This window comes from Cygnus olor, chromosome 2 (genome assembly GCF_009769625.2).
Source record: "Cygnus olor isolate bCygOlo1 chromosome 2, bCygOlo1.pri.v2, whole genome shotgun sequence".
Classification (NCBI taxonomy): Eukaryota; Metazoa; Chordata; class Aves; order Anseriformes; family Anatidae; genus Cygnus; species Cygnus olor.
In genome coordinates, this window is record NC_049170.1 from 14,950,209 (window position 1) to 14,965,301 (window position 15,093).

At 37.3% G+C, this 15,093-nt stretch overlaps 1 protein-coding gene across 27 annotated transcripts in view; it reads left to right on the forward strand.

Moving 5' to 3' along the window:
• Window positions 1-15,093, forward strand: part of PARD3 (par-3 family cell polarity regulator) — a 453,149-nt gene that overhangs the window by 243,558 nt on the left and 194,498 nt on the right. For 16 of the 27 annotated variants that reach the window (XM_040546998.1, XM_040546987.1, XM_040546992.1 and 13 more), the window contains 3 exons: window positions 4,190-4,329; window positions 5,931-6,059; window positions 9,970-10,008. In XM_040546998.1, coding sequence (XP_040402932.1) covers window positions 4,190-4,329; window positions 5,931-6,059; window positions 9,970-10,008 — 308 coding nt within the window. The remainder of the gene's footprint in view (window positions 1-4,189; window positions 4,330-5,930; window positions 6,060-9,969; window positions 10,009-15,093) is intronic. The other 11 variants (XM_040546991.1, XM_040547011.1, XM_040546994.1 and 8 more) reach the window with 1 other exon arrangement.

Below are 15,093 nucleotides of genomic sequence, written 5' to 3' on the forward strand. Positions count from 1 at the left end.
CAAATCTACCTCAATTCAGTTTGTACAACACAGTTCCTTTACAGTTGTAACTGTCCTTTTTATTCATCTAAAACTGCTTTGTCTTCAGGTCAGAGCTGGCTGAGCTCTCTAGGGTAACAAGACCTTATAAGGCGTGTTGAGCATAGCATTCATGAGAAAAGGGGAGCTCTAACTTGTCGAGGGAGATGCTGATTTATCAAAAGAAGACTAAGAATTTGAATTACACAAATTAGTGGGTAACTTTTAAACGTTATTATCACTTGGTGTAATTTGATAGTTGTCAGAGATGACAGCTATGGAGAGAGGAAGATGTTCTATTGCATTTCTTTTTAAAATCTCTAAAAAGATTAAGTTGAACATAATCTATACCTTGCAAACTTAAACTCCTAGCTTTGAGTAGGATGACTCCTGTGTTTTCAAAAAGATGGAAATTCCTCCTTTTTTCTGCTCTTGTTCTGGTTCTGCCTGTATGTGTCCAGTTTCTCCCATATTAAAGGCTTTTTTAAAATTATAAATTGGAGATATAAGTGGCTTCTACAGCAAGTTTTCACAATTCCCTTGTTATGGTAACCTACAATTTTACATTATCAGAACTAAAAGCATTTTAGCAACAGGGAGATGTTATGTGCATTTTGATTAATGGAACTACTGAAATGAATGGAATAGGTATAACTGAATTAGTTATGTGTATAAAAAGGGAGGAAAAAAAAAAGCTTAAAATCAGTCCAGTCACAGAAGTTGTATTTTTGGCCTCAGTCAAACATACCTGTTTATTTCCCGATCTTGACAACTTCTAACTTTAATACAATAAGCATGGGAGTTTGCAAAGCTGTATCATACAGGTAAGGGCAGCTATAGTACATGAATAGTAAAGTGAAGCAGTGAAAAAATCAGCTTTTAGCTGTCATTTTCATCAGCCTCATGCAAAGCTGCATAAAGCAGCAGAGCAAAATGAAGTCTAGTCAAGCCCCCTCTTTCCACAGAAACAAGTAATTAGATTTTTATTCTGCTAATATCTGGACCCAGTTGGGGTGGATTTGCGGTGTTCTGCTAGCTTTGGTAAAGGCTTTCTGAAGATTTGACAGCAGAAAATGCCACAGTCCAAGCTTATATCCTGTATGCATTTGTAATGTGAACATTTCAACTTCTGCTTTTTTCCATGGGGATTTAAAGTGGAGTGTGTGAACCAGACATCTGTAATGACACCATAATCGGGCTATGGGGATTAAGCTTATTAATAATGAAATATTGTCCTGGGCATGCTGTCATGTTTTGATATTACTTTAGAAATTTTAAAACACAAAATATGTATTAAAGGAGCAGTATTCTACACAGATCCTTAAATGAAGGAAAAGATAAGTTCAATGAAAAGCTGAGTTGCTACTTAAAAAAACACAAACCAAACCACTTTCATTTTTATAGATCATCTTCACATATTGCAAGGAGCTAAAGAGCTCTATGAACGTTTGAAGCATCATTAAAATTGTGAAGTCTCCAAAGTAAAATATAGATGTTATATTTTTTCATCTCTGTGTAATAGCACTGATAAATTTTATATCAGCCTGAAAGTGAATGAAGACTGTCAGATTCAAATATCAGTTTTTTTTCATCTATCTTGAATGCTGCAGACATAAGGAAGGGAAGTTGTGTCATGGTAGTTATCCTTGAGGAATTGATCCAAATTTCTTCAACAATATGAGTCACATGCACTTGCTGTGGATAAATTAGGACTTAGCTACTTTCAAGATGAAGACTTGAAAAGGTTGTGTTCCCTCAGTCACCTAGAATCATAGAATGCTCTGGGTTGAAGGGGACCTGCAAGGATCATCAGGTCCAACTCTGTTTCCATGCATGACCATCCACAAACCAAACTGTATGTCTGAGAGCATTATCCAAACACTTCTTGAACTCCAACCGGCTTGGTGGTATGACCACTTCCCTAGAGAGCCTGTCCCTGTGCCCAACCACCCTCTCGGTGCAGACCCTTTCCCTAACACCCAGCCTGACCCTCCCCTGTCCCTGCTCCATGCCGTCCCCTCAGGTCCTGTCGCTGTCCCCAGAAAGCAGAGCTCAGTGCCTGCCCCTCCGCTCCCCTCGTGAGGGAGCTGCAGGCCACTATGAGGCCTCCCCTCAGCCTGCTCTGCTCTGGGCTGAACAAACCCAGGGCCCTCAGCCGTTCCTCATATGTCTTTCCTTCCAGACCCTTCACCATCTTGTTAGCCCTCCTTTGAACACACTCTAATAGTTTCATGGCCTTCCTATGCCATGGTGCCCAAAAGTGCACACAGTACGCAAGAGGAGGCCGCACCAGCACAGAGAAGAGCGGGACAATCCCTTCCCTTGACCAGCTAGCAGTGCCATGCTTGATGCGCTCCGGGATATGGTTGGCCCTTTTGGCTGCCAGGGCATATTGTTTACTAATCGTCAACTTGCCATCAACCAGAGCCCCCAGATCCCTTTCTGCTGTGCGGCTCTCCAGCCTCTTGTCCCCAGCCTGTATGTATATCCAAAGTTGCCCCGTCCCAGGTGCAAAATCCAACACAAACTTACTGAGTCAACAACAACTGTGTCAACTTACTTGTTTCCATGATTGCCATCTTGACAACAAAATATATTGTACTGAATTTTAGTCAGATGTAATTGTGCACATTTCAGAAATATTAATGTAGACTGATACTGACTACGTTGGACTACTGCTTCCTTTTCACATATGTGAATATAAACTCTGCTTAGTAGAAAAGTGGGCTTAGCAAATGAATTTGGGGAAAAGTAAGGCCAAAATTAATTCAGGCTTTAACTTCAAGTGATTCTGTGTGTCTTTCACATAGGATGCACTCATTTTCCCAGAGGCTTAAGGCTGAAGACTGTTGTTTAAAATCAGTGACTGTCTGTCCCTGTGATTTTATGCAAAGGGCTATGATATGCAACTGTAAGGGACCATAGTTATGCATTGAAGAACCTGAGGTAAAACTGATATTGCCGAGTCCTAACTGCAGGTTGTCCAAAGTCAGACTAAATCTAGGTTGGGCATGTGTGTGCCCACCTAGTGAACCTGTACTGTAGACATATCCTGATGACCTATGAGGTGTTTCAAATTGGAGTTTTAGATACTGGCATTCTGTCAGGGAGGCTCTGGGCTGAATGGCCGGTTGGTTTTTGTGCTAGGTTAAGTGTTCTGAATGGACTTAGGTGTAACGTTGTGGGGGCTTTGGCATAGATTTTCAAAGGTTGTCAATAACATTGGATGGATTGTTTTAGATAGAGGATCACAAATGAGCTTTCCACATAGTAGGAAAACCTTCTGTTTGTCCTCTCTGCTTGTGAATACCAGTGCTGGTGGGGTGCTGCCATAAGGTACACTTCAGGGACCGGTTGTGGGCATTTCTTTGAGATATGAGCAAGCCTCATTTGCCATATTGACTGGATGCCCTTGTGGATTTCTCCTGGTCATCTTCAAGGTCTCTGTTTTGCCTCAGTCCATCTTAGCTGAGTGTTGTCAGACACTGTGGTGCACAGCACAACCTCAGCAGGGAGTGTAGGAGTTGGTGGCTCTGCCACCTGCTAGCAGCACATCGCTGCATGGCACTCGTGTGGTGGGATCTGCCAAGAGCCAGGGTGGGAACCCCACATGGCATCTCTGCTGACAGAGAACAGCCTGAGGTCTCTCAGAGCAGAAAGAATGAGACCACTGAGTTCCAGTTCTGCCCATCCCCTGCCAGTGCCCATAACAAAGCTGGTAAAGCTCCACGGTCCACTGTCAGCCACCTGACATTACTGAAAGAGTGACAGTAGAGAAAGAGAGGATTATTGACAAAACCCAGATTGACATGGGGGAAGGCAGTGATAGGACATCAGATATGCTTTGTTCTGGTTCCTTGTCACTCATCTCATCTGAAATAGAAAGATGGAATATGGCAATATGGCAATGACTTGGAAATCAGAACAGCAAGTTACAGGGAGGGCCTGCTAAGCCACCTGTGCAAGAGTCAGTACTTCATCTATATTGTGCATTTTTGCTTTTTGTTTTGTTTTGTTTTGTTTTGCCATGCAGCAATTCTTAAATCCTACATATGTATTTTCATGGATTGTATCAGTCAGGTATGCATTTGTTCTGCTGGATAAAGTTAAAACACAATATAAAATATAAAAATTTCATTTTAACAAGTAATGTTTTGCATTCTTTATGCAGGTACAGAAGGCTTGGGATTTAGCATTACTTCAAGAGATGTCCCAATTGGTGGCTCAGCTCCAATTTATGTGAAAAACATCCTTCCAAGAGGTGCAGCTATTCAAGATGGGAGACTAAAAGCTGGGGACCGACTAATTGAGGTGAAGTGTTAACATGTTGTTTGTCTGTTATTTGATGTGAGCCCATGGACTAGTTCACTTCAAAAGCTCTTAATAGTTTATGATGAGGAGTAGTGCTACTGAGAATCAAGGCTACTCCCTTCCTGAAGGGAGGATGTTCTCAAGGGAATTAAAATTCTCTTAAATTGGCATATAGCAGATATCTTCCTGCGGATCTAGCTGGGATGACGTAAGATGTTACCACCCACAGCTCTTCATTACTGTCCCTAAGCCAAATGACACTGGAGGTACTGCTGAGATTTTTGTAACTGCCTCTCTGTGCCCTAACTTCATTTTACTGCAGAATTGACAAAGTCAGCTTGAATTGTTGCTAGAGGACATAGCCTTCTGTAATTACTGTCTTTGCTGAAAGTATTTCAAGGTAACCCAAATGACTTGGGTAGAAGGAGACTGAGAAGCACTTAAGAAGATAGTTATGGCATCTCAACTGTGTGAGCTGTGATCTCTTATGAGGGGAAGGAATAAGACGGTTTGCTATCTTCCAAGCACCAAGCTCCCTTGCTTAACACTGTTAGTTGATTTGCCTTACATTTCCAGAATGTTTCTGAACAGCTCGGTCTGATAATACCCTGTCTTTCCTGGGCTTCTGCATTAAACAAGTTAGCTCACAGAATCATACAGTGGGAAATTTTCCAGTAAATGTTCCATATTTGTCTTTACTGTGTAAGTTGCGTGTGGAGGCCAAGGGGTCGGATCACTGAACAAAAGCAAAATAAAGAACAACTGACCCTGAGTTATTTGGAGAAACAAATGTTTTCTACTTCTGGCACAATTTGCTGTGGAAGATGTATTTGGAAGATATGTATAACACCAAGACATGCGGAAACAGAACCATCTTTGGATTACACATTGTTTTATGTCAAAAGGTTTCTATGCAGAAATACTGATAGATGGAATTAGTTTAGAGTATACTGTGGAGTATGCTGTTGCTGCTTAACATTGCTGGAAACATTGCTGTCATTTCTTATTTGTATTCATATGTAAAGAATGCATGCTTAATTAGTAATGTTATATCTAGCATAAATTCTTATGAATTCTTGAAGGAAGGTAAGAAAGCAAAGTGTAATAAGTAAGAATAGTGAGGGTTGAGAACAGGAAAAAGAAAATATGAGTAAAGACAGGTTATTGACTGGAGGATTGAAACAGCAAAAGCAAGAAAACTACTACTACTATGTATCTGTGTAAAAGAGAGAGAAAACAACCATGCAAGAGGTCAGATTAAATACAATTGTTTCATAGAAGAGTTTTTTTTGTTTGTTTGTTTTGTTTTTTGTAGTTCTTTGGCCACTGTTATTATCTAGGTTTGTGTAATATTTCTAGACAAAGGACTGGTGGTCTGTTCCTGAACATCAAGTAAGTATGGTTTGAGTTTATTGAGGTAATTTAGTTTTGTAATTTACTGCAGTTTCTATTAAATGGAATCTATACTGAGCCAATGAGCAATTTATTTCAGTGAGTTTTTAATACTGTTTCATGAGAATCAGTTGAATTTTCTATATGAATTTCTAATATTTTTTCCTATTCTGGTGTCTTACCTATTTCTAATATTTCATTTGTCACAGGTAAATGGAGTTGATTTAACAGGCAAAACTCAAGAAGAAGTTGTGTCCTTGCTGAGAAGCACCAAGATGGGAGGGACCGTCAGCCTTCTGATTTTTCGACAGGAAGAAACATTCCATCCAAGGGAACTGGTGCGTAAAATAGAGAGAAGCTAAGAGATTTAGATGAATATGAGCAAATGATTTGATCTTGTCACCTGCTAGTAAACATGCATGATCAGCACTGCACGTAAGCAATAAAAAATGGTATTTTGCTTTATTTAGGACATTTTGCATGAATGTTTTTTATTCTCTTTGAGATCTGGTATTGGAATTAAAAATTTGTTAATAATGTATAAGTGAGAGTTTTACTTTGAGTGAAGATGTTTATTATAGTAGAAGCTCCTGGATGAACTTTATTTGGATGCATGCAGACAAGCAGATTATTTCATATCTTTCACATAGACAAATCTATGTTTGAAAGCTTGCCATTCATCCCACTACGTGCTCACTAAAATATTTCAGTGCATATGATATTATGCCAAAACAGGATATGTAAATACCTTTCTATCAAAAAGTGGAATATATAAGACATAGTAGCCTTTTTTGAATATAAATGCAATCTCTCTATGGAATGGAAACCCTGCAGTTATTAATTTAGCAGGGTAATTCAGAAAATGTTTCTGAGGAATTTACGTGAAATGGAAATAAAATGATATTTCGTACTGTTTCATACATTACCTGTTCCACTTGCATAGCATATATAGATATTTCTCTGATAATTACTCAAGATAATTTCTGTTATGAAAAGGTAGACTGTGAATGTAGCAGTCTTACTTTGTTCTGTATTCAATTAAGTTTCTGAAGTTATTTATTATTTGTATTATCATAGCTATATATAGCTCTAAAAATAAATTATTTGGCTGCCTTATCATAAGAAGATAGACAAATATTAGTGTGATAAATAGATTGCTTCATTTTTCTATTGGATTTGTGGTATTTTGAATGGAAAAAGAATGAATTTTTGTTTGGCCATATCAAGACATTTAACATTAGTCTTTTACTTTTCAAAGCTACAATTAAACCTAGTAAGTCAAAGTGACAGGGAAGGTTGCAAATGAACCACAATTTTAGCTTAATATTCTTGGAACATAACTTAAGATACTGATAAAGTTAAGTGAAAGTTGTCATAAAATGAGGAGAACTGAACTATTTGAAGTCATATTATGCCCTACATTATTGCTGGAACTGTGAAAGCAATCTGTTTGTAGGTTCCTCTGATGTAATTTTCACAGTATTGCTATCTTACATAAAGGTGAATGAAAATGCTTTTGAAATTTTCTAAATAAACTTAGAAGTAAGAAAATGTCTTAATTTTGTGTATATTATTTCTATATTAAAGCGAGGAAGTTATAATGCATAATTTAACATTTGTTTCAATGTCTTGTGAACAAAGGTACGTTGAAACTATAGCAGGGTTTTAACCATTGTAATACTTGATTTAGTTTTAAATATAACAGCACATCAGCCCATTTATGTGAGTTTAACCTCGGTAGCCTCCCTGCTGCTGCTCAGGTGATACTCTCGGCTAGTTTGGCAAACATCAACACAGGCAACCCAGGTCTCCTCTTGGCTGTGTCAGGTGGGAAGTGGGCTCTTCACTAAGTAGTCAGAGGGTCAGATCTGAACTGGAGTACATCTCCACAGCTCCAGCTGAACAAATTGCATTGTGAGGATCTGACAGTATATGTGTGTGATGATCCTCTGTTGCATAAGGATTTGTTTGTTTGCAGTCTGACAAGAAGAAATGTTAGGTGTGCTCTGCTGACAGCTGTCAAAGAGCATGAGCAGAATTGCTGGGGAAAGGTGTTGAATTAAAACCCGTCATAAGGGCTGTTCTTTCTTCTCTGGTAAGAAATAATCTTAAAAGAAAAAAAAAAAAAGTATTTTCATCCAGTTTCTCTCGTTGACTTTTACTAGATTTATGTACAAAATAAAAGAAAATGAATACTGGAGGAGGGAGGGGAATGATCTGAAATCATGCAGTTCATCTTTCTCCCATACAAACCTTCTTTGGACACCTAGTAACAATTTGTCTTTCCACCCTTCCCCTATTGCTGTCACATTTTCTACATTTGTATGCATTGAATATTATCTTAATGAGATGTGTCTCAGAAACTATATGCATAAAATCATGTTATTTGATATTATCTGTCTCATAAAGTGCAGGACTTGCTGTTCCTTTCTGAGGAGCACTCCATTAAAACCATTTTATATTTGCCAACATTTGTACTGATAGTAATCCCAATAAAAGAGGTGTTTAGATTTTATGTTTTTGGCTATGGCTACATGAATGACTTTCAAAAAGTAATTTATCCTTGGGTTTATTTATAAGTAAAATGAAGATATTAAGCTTTCAGGAGAGTTGTGAAGTTTAATGTCTTTGAATTTTGTTGCCATTATTGTCTGGAAGGGACTTTAAAAAAAAAAAAAAGAAAAAGTATAGTTGCATATAAAACTTATGGGAATGTTAAGCTGAGCCCTTTGAGGTTAGTATGGGATCTTTGCATTGTGAGGTTAAGAGCTGCGTGTGTGATGGAGAGCCACCATTCAGTGTAGCAACTTCTATACTACAGATCATGGTTAAGAGTGAGTAAAATGTGGAAGCAGGGAATAAAATCAAATTGTCAGTAGTCAACTCTTACCAATGAGACCTGGAAGAACAATTATGCTTCTCCAGAATACCAGGTATTTTATTGCTTCCAGTGTTACCTAATGCCAAATAGTTAATATATATAAATATAAAATAAACTAAATAAATAGTTTGTCCACATGAGCGTGAGAAGCAGATTTTCTCTTCAAAAACTTCTCTCCTTCCTTTATGAAAGGGGTGAGGATTACTGTGATTAAGTTTAACTCACTATACTGTCATTACCTCACATAACTAAACATAACTTGCTGTGAAGGATTTTTGTAGAGCTTGCTACTGACTATGTGAATCCACTGAAGCACTGGGTTATTTGGCTTTTGAGATAAATTCTCAATATCAGCAAAAGGAGACTGACTTGTAGAGTTAGTCTCCTGTACCCTACAAGCTAATATGTCCATTGCTACATATTGGCTCTTTACATGTTGCTGGTAGTTGACTCCTTCATCTTTTATTCTTATTGGTTGTTGGCTGTTGGGTAAAGCTAACTGGATGTTTGTGTTAACACTTGACAACTACATTTTTTGAGCTTAACCATTCTGATCTCCTGCAAGACATTCCAAAGCAAAAATGTCCAATAAGTCTTAGGTTTTCATCTTGGCACAATAGAGTATGGCTGGTTAGCCTGAAAGTGATCATCTAGCCAGCAGCAAGGTGGCTCCTGGGTGTTTAAAGGGGATTTAATACGGGTAGACATGGGCTTGGAAGAGCAATATTCCTTACATGTGCTTCCAAAATTGTCTGGGGGAATGCAGAAAGTATACCAATGATGTATGCTTGCGTTTTGTGCCCTGAGACACAAATGAGGAATGCAGGGTACAGGAGCGTGCCACCAATGGTGGACTGAAAGCTTCCTCCTGTCCTGGGATACCTGGTTCTGTTATTCTGGATAATTCAAATGCACTCTAAAGGGAAATCCCTTATTAAAATGAAAATGGATGTTTTAAAAATAGGTACTTGTTTAAAATATTTGGAAGGGTTCATCTGGACTGCTGAGGTCATTCGTTGAAGCCTTCAAAGCAGAAGAGAAATGCCAGGGAGCATCCATGAACAAGAACACTCCACCAGCCAGAAAATGGTGGTGAGCAGTTGTGATCCTTCCTTAGCCAGATAGCCACCTCCCTCGTAACCAGATAAAGTCAGGTGCACTGGCTCAAGATCAGTGGAGGTTATTTTTGTTCACTTCTCCTTTAGTGCGAATTTGGAAAAAAATTGAATCAGGGAGTGTGACAGACACCCTTCATTTTTCCCTTACCACTTCATGTCAGAATTAGACCTCTTTGTTTAGCCCCTTGCTATTAGATAGTTTATGTCGTATGTAGCCATGTTCTTATTTATTTTTTTTACTTCCTTTAGAATGCAGAACAAAGCCAGTCACAAATTCCAAAGGAAACGGTAAGAGCTTTGTCTTTTCCATACTGGAAGACTCCCAAATGTTTTTAAATTGATATGGCACTTCTCCATCAAAGTTTCACAGATCCTCCTTTCACATTATATACTGTAGATGGCTCTCTCTAGCTTTACATTTTGAATGCATTTTTTATGTAATTTCAAATACTGTTTGAATATTACGTACAATTCAATTATTATCTACATTCAAGTGCTATTTGAAATTACATCTTTTATATACAACCAGAGGCCTAAAGTTGGAATGATAACAGTAGACTCTTAGTTTGGGTTACTTTTTGGAACTAATTGTTTAAAGCATGATTATATGACCAAACTTGAGATGCAAAAATAGAGAAATTAAGCAGTTTGTGTTTATGTCTGAATTGTACCCTCACAGCAAACTGGTGTTTGTTAGTTATTTTGAAGAAACTATAGGGAAGTAGTATCAAGTTTAACCTTTTGAAGATTGTAACAGGTTGCATGTGAAGTATCAGAGGCTGTGTATTGTTTATATACTTAATTTTAGTCACTGGGACAAGGTCAGTCTTAATACAGTTTATGCTAACATGCAAAAATGTTTACTAAAAGAAGTATTAACAGAGGATATTACAATAATATGTTACCATAAATGTATACCCTATTAGAATTAAAAGCATAATTCAGGAAGCTTCATTCAATTAGGCACCTATTTCAAAATTAAATAATAAATTAGGTTATAGAGAAATTAAAAAGATTCATGCTGGGATTTGAAATTTGTTAGAAAAGCTGCTGAAGAACAGAAAAATCTGTCTAGATAAATTGGAGTGCATTGCCAGCGATGGAGAGATAGTATCTGAGATTAAATCCAGTTTAGGAAAAGATCTTTAGCAGTCATCTCTGTTTAGGGACACCACTGGTTTACACTTAATGTTTTAGGACAGTGCAACGTAACTGCTAAAATGGGCATTTGGACTGAAGGCAGCAATACTTTTATCCTTCCATCTTTTGTTTCTTTATACAGCCTCTAGTACGAAACTCATCTGCTTAAGGGCTTTGCAAAACTATAGGTGTATCATTGTTTCTGACATGCCTTACAGTATCTTTTTAGCACAGTGCATGCGTGTTCTTATCTTCATAGTTTCTTGCCATGTACTGCTGGTATATGAAGAGATCAAAGCTCAAGATAGCATTTTTACATGTAATTGAGTACAATTGAAAATAATTTGTGGGTGGAGTCTTATAAAAGTGTACTGATTTTAGGAGTTATATTGAAATACTTCCCCCAAACCTCATTATGATTAGGCAGGTTGCCTATAGGTGCTTTATATAAAGCAATTATGCATCTGTTGCAAACTTAATGTTTTGTAACAAATTCCATGGTGAAATCCTTTCTCTGCCATTTTTTTTGAACCAACTTCCTCACTTCATCTAAGAAAAGTCCAAAAGAAAATAAGGCACTCTCATTTGTTCTCTGAAGATGTGAGCCATAAACTGTGTTTTAACAAGGGGATTATGCAGGAGCAATAGGGAGCATATGAATAGCTAGGGATTGCTGAAAAACTGTGCTTGAATCAGCCAGAGAAGTCAAGCAAGATCTGAAAAGAAGGAAGTGAATTGGGAAGCATGTGGAGACATACAGCGTGGGTATGAAGACAGAAAGCTGATCAATACAAAAATGTTTTTGCATAACGTGTTTTTTTTTTTTCAATCTTTATGGGGTGAGGTGTTTTTTTTTTTTTTTTTTTAAATTTGTTTAAAAGCTAAAAGCAATAGTGATCAACAGTAGTATGAACAGTACATGTCTTTAGATTCGCTTGCCCCTGGGTGGGAATAAAAAAATGGGCTGAATGTTAAAGGTGGCAGTAAGTGTTTAAAATGCACAATGCTTTTGCTCTTGCCCACCCTCCTTCCAATTTTCTTTGCTTTGGATAAGTGCGATACTACCATTCTATAGAACTAAATTTTCTCAGCTGCACATTAATAATACAGTCACACACTTTTTTCCTTTTTTTTGGGTAATTTTAATTTTTAAAAGTATTTTTCATTCCTTTCCTTTATTCTCTTTTGTTGTGTCTCAATCCCTGTTTATTCCTCCTCTGTCTACTTTTCTCATCTTTGAGATTTCTAATCTTGCAATTTCTATTTCTGTGCCTGCTCTGATGTGCTGTTATTTGTGCGGTTTTAGTCTCCAAGTGTCAAGGACTTGATATAGTTGAAAGCAAAGCAAAAAAAAAAAAAATAATGATATGAAAAAGGAAAAAGAAAAGCTTGATGAAAGCAGCGAAGCTATAGAAATGAGAGAGGTAAAGTACAAAAATATGCATTTAATTTAAAGGCAAAATAGCTGTAGTGTTTTTGGTTTTGTTTTTGATATGTCTTTGTGGGGAAACAGAAGAAAAATGCACCTTTGAAATTAAAAATGAAAAAAAGAAAAGAAAATGGAAAGCCTGAATAAAATTTATATATCATAGAATAGAATAGAATAGATATCGATGAAAGAATATAAAGCCTAATTTATCAGTACATTATTAACACTCAGGGGTTACATTCATGAAACTGTTTGTTTGAAATCATTTATACAAGTATTATGGCACTTGAATGTAGTAGTTAGAATACAGTACAATAAAAGAAAACCTTGAAAATTAGTTTAATTTATTTCTGGCCTGAAATCATTGAGAGTGGCTTACTCCTTAACTGCCCATCCGAAAAAGGATATGGCTTTATATTTTGTACACCTCCATGGAATACACATTCTCATATTCTCATCCATGAACTTCCATAAATAAGGGGGTTTCTTAACATGCTAACCTTGCAGAATTTAAGCTTTGCTCTCCAGTTATCCATAGGAAATGCAAATTGCTAATGTATTTTCAGCTCTATCCAGTAAGTGTGCCCTAGTGAAAACAGTACTGATGTTTTTACGTTGTGTTTTGCTGACGATCAGAACAGGCACTCAGTTTACTCCTGATGCACGGAAATCTCCTGTATCACGTTTGAAAGCATTGCTTCACCCAGCCACTAGTTTGTACCATTTGTATAGCTAATGACAAAATGGAACAGATGCACCTATTTCTGAACATGGTGATTATTTGGAATGGAGGAGATTGACCGTAATATGAAAACTAGTAATTTATCATTATTACATTTCTGTTTCTAAGTATAATTATCTTAATCTTGTTACAGAGCATTGAAATGAACTGTTAATTATGCTATGTAAAACATCTGCCAATTAATTTTTCCTCATACTCTTTGAAAGTCAATAGTGTTTCAGTAATATTTTGCTTTTACAATTGTCATTTACTGTTTGTTTTCTGAATTCAGACTGGCGAGTTAACTTCCATGTAAGCATAATGCTAGAAAAATAATAATTATCATATATGGAAGTTTTTCTGGGCAGTGTTGTCTGTTGATAAAGGGAGATTCAAAGTTGGGATTCAGACTCCATTTGATGATTGCTGCACTCAGCAGCATGGGAAAGCTCCAGTTTTCTGTTCTCATTTGTTCCTCTGTCAAATCATTGTGAGTGAGCAGAATGTTATGAATTTCAGTGGGTGCAGGCTTCCTAAGAGTGACACAACAAGAGCGGTTGGTGTGTTGGAACAATATATAAATGTTTAGCAGCCCTTATAGAAATTGCAAATGTGATTGCTTTTTATTTTCCTCTGAACTTGAACATCTGATACTTCTATTATTATCTAAATTTCATTTTGCTCACCATGTTTTTTCAGAATCCAAGGATAATGTTATAACTAAACCTCACAGCATGTTTGGATTCAATTGCTGCTCTTGCCATAGACTTTTCTGTATGATTTTGAGTAAATTAGCTATGGTTTTCATGCGAGAATTTCACCACCGATTGGAATGGGGTGATAAAGATGCCTTCGTCGAAGGCATTTTGTCACAACTAATGCATAATCATTTTTGTACACTTTTTGTATGCAAATATTTTCATTAGGAATATGAGAGGTATACTAGCCAATGCCTGCAAAAACAAAATTTATATTGAGTGATGGATGGAAAATCTTTGGAGATCCATCCTGGGAAAAAGAAGCACCGTCAGTACTGAGCTTTAAGATAGAGGTGTTCTGGGTGTGGTTTGTTTTTTGTTTTGTTTTGTTTTACTGATTGTTTGCTTTTGGCAAAGAAAAGTACATATATGTGCCCATAGCTGTATTTTTCAAAAGCTGTCAGTTAAGTTCCCATCACTTCATCTTTAGGCATTTGCTTAGAACTTCAGCTTATATAGCAGCTTTGTATCATTTAGTAAATGTAACATTTCTTCACACAAAATCTTCTTTGGGAAAGTTTCATCAATTTCCATTGCTAGAACAGGTGATTGAAACACCTAAAAATTGAGCCAAAATTGCACATTCACCTGTACCAGCCAACACCACCAGCAGGGCTGATATCATTAGGTACAGCATGATTTTATCAAATAAGGAGAGGTTTGGATGTTTGTGGAGCTGATGCTGTTATTTCCTCTGTGATGTTTAGGAACACTGCAAATAACAGGAGCTGATTGTTTTTATACCTTTTTTATTGTAACGGTGTGAGACAGAAGGGTGCTTACAATGTGTTCAAAGTACTATTTTGAATGGGTTTAGATTCTATTTTTCAAGTTGTGGCATAAGAAACAGATCAAATGAAAGAAAGAGCAAATGTGTAATCTTCTGCCAGATAATGTTGTGTTTTGAGTCTTCTACCATAGGAGGTACTCCATTATTAAATAGCTTGTTCTGGGGGCATTAATGAGCCGAGCTGAGACATAATTTGTAGTGAATAATTAATAACAGCAGTTGAGGGACTGTGTTTATGAATGCTCTTTGAGTAGTTTGAATTTCCTGGAATGTTCGAGGATAATCCACAAAAAACTGGTGTGTAATGAATGCTATGCTTGGGACTGACCCTCTGGCTCGGAGCTCTGCCTCTGTCACCCTCGGTGATGTAGCCGGGCTGTGGTGTGACTGTGGCACATGGGAAGATGCACCCCAGCAGTCTCAGCTTTCCTGAGTGAGCTGTGAGTGCAGCGCAGCTTTAGCCATTTTCTCAAAGCTTAGGTTTATAAAACTTGCTAGACAGTTTCGTGCAAGCCAATGTAAGTGTCCCTGCACT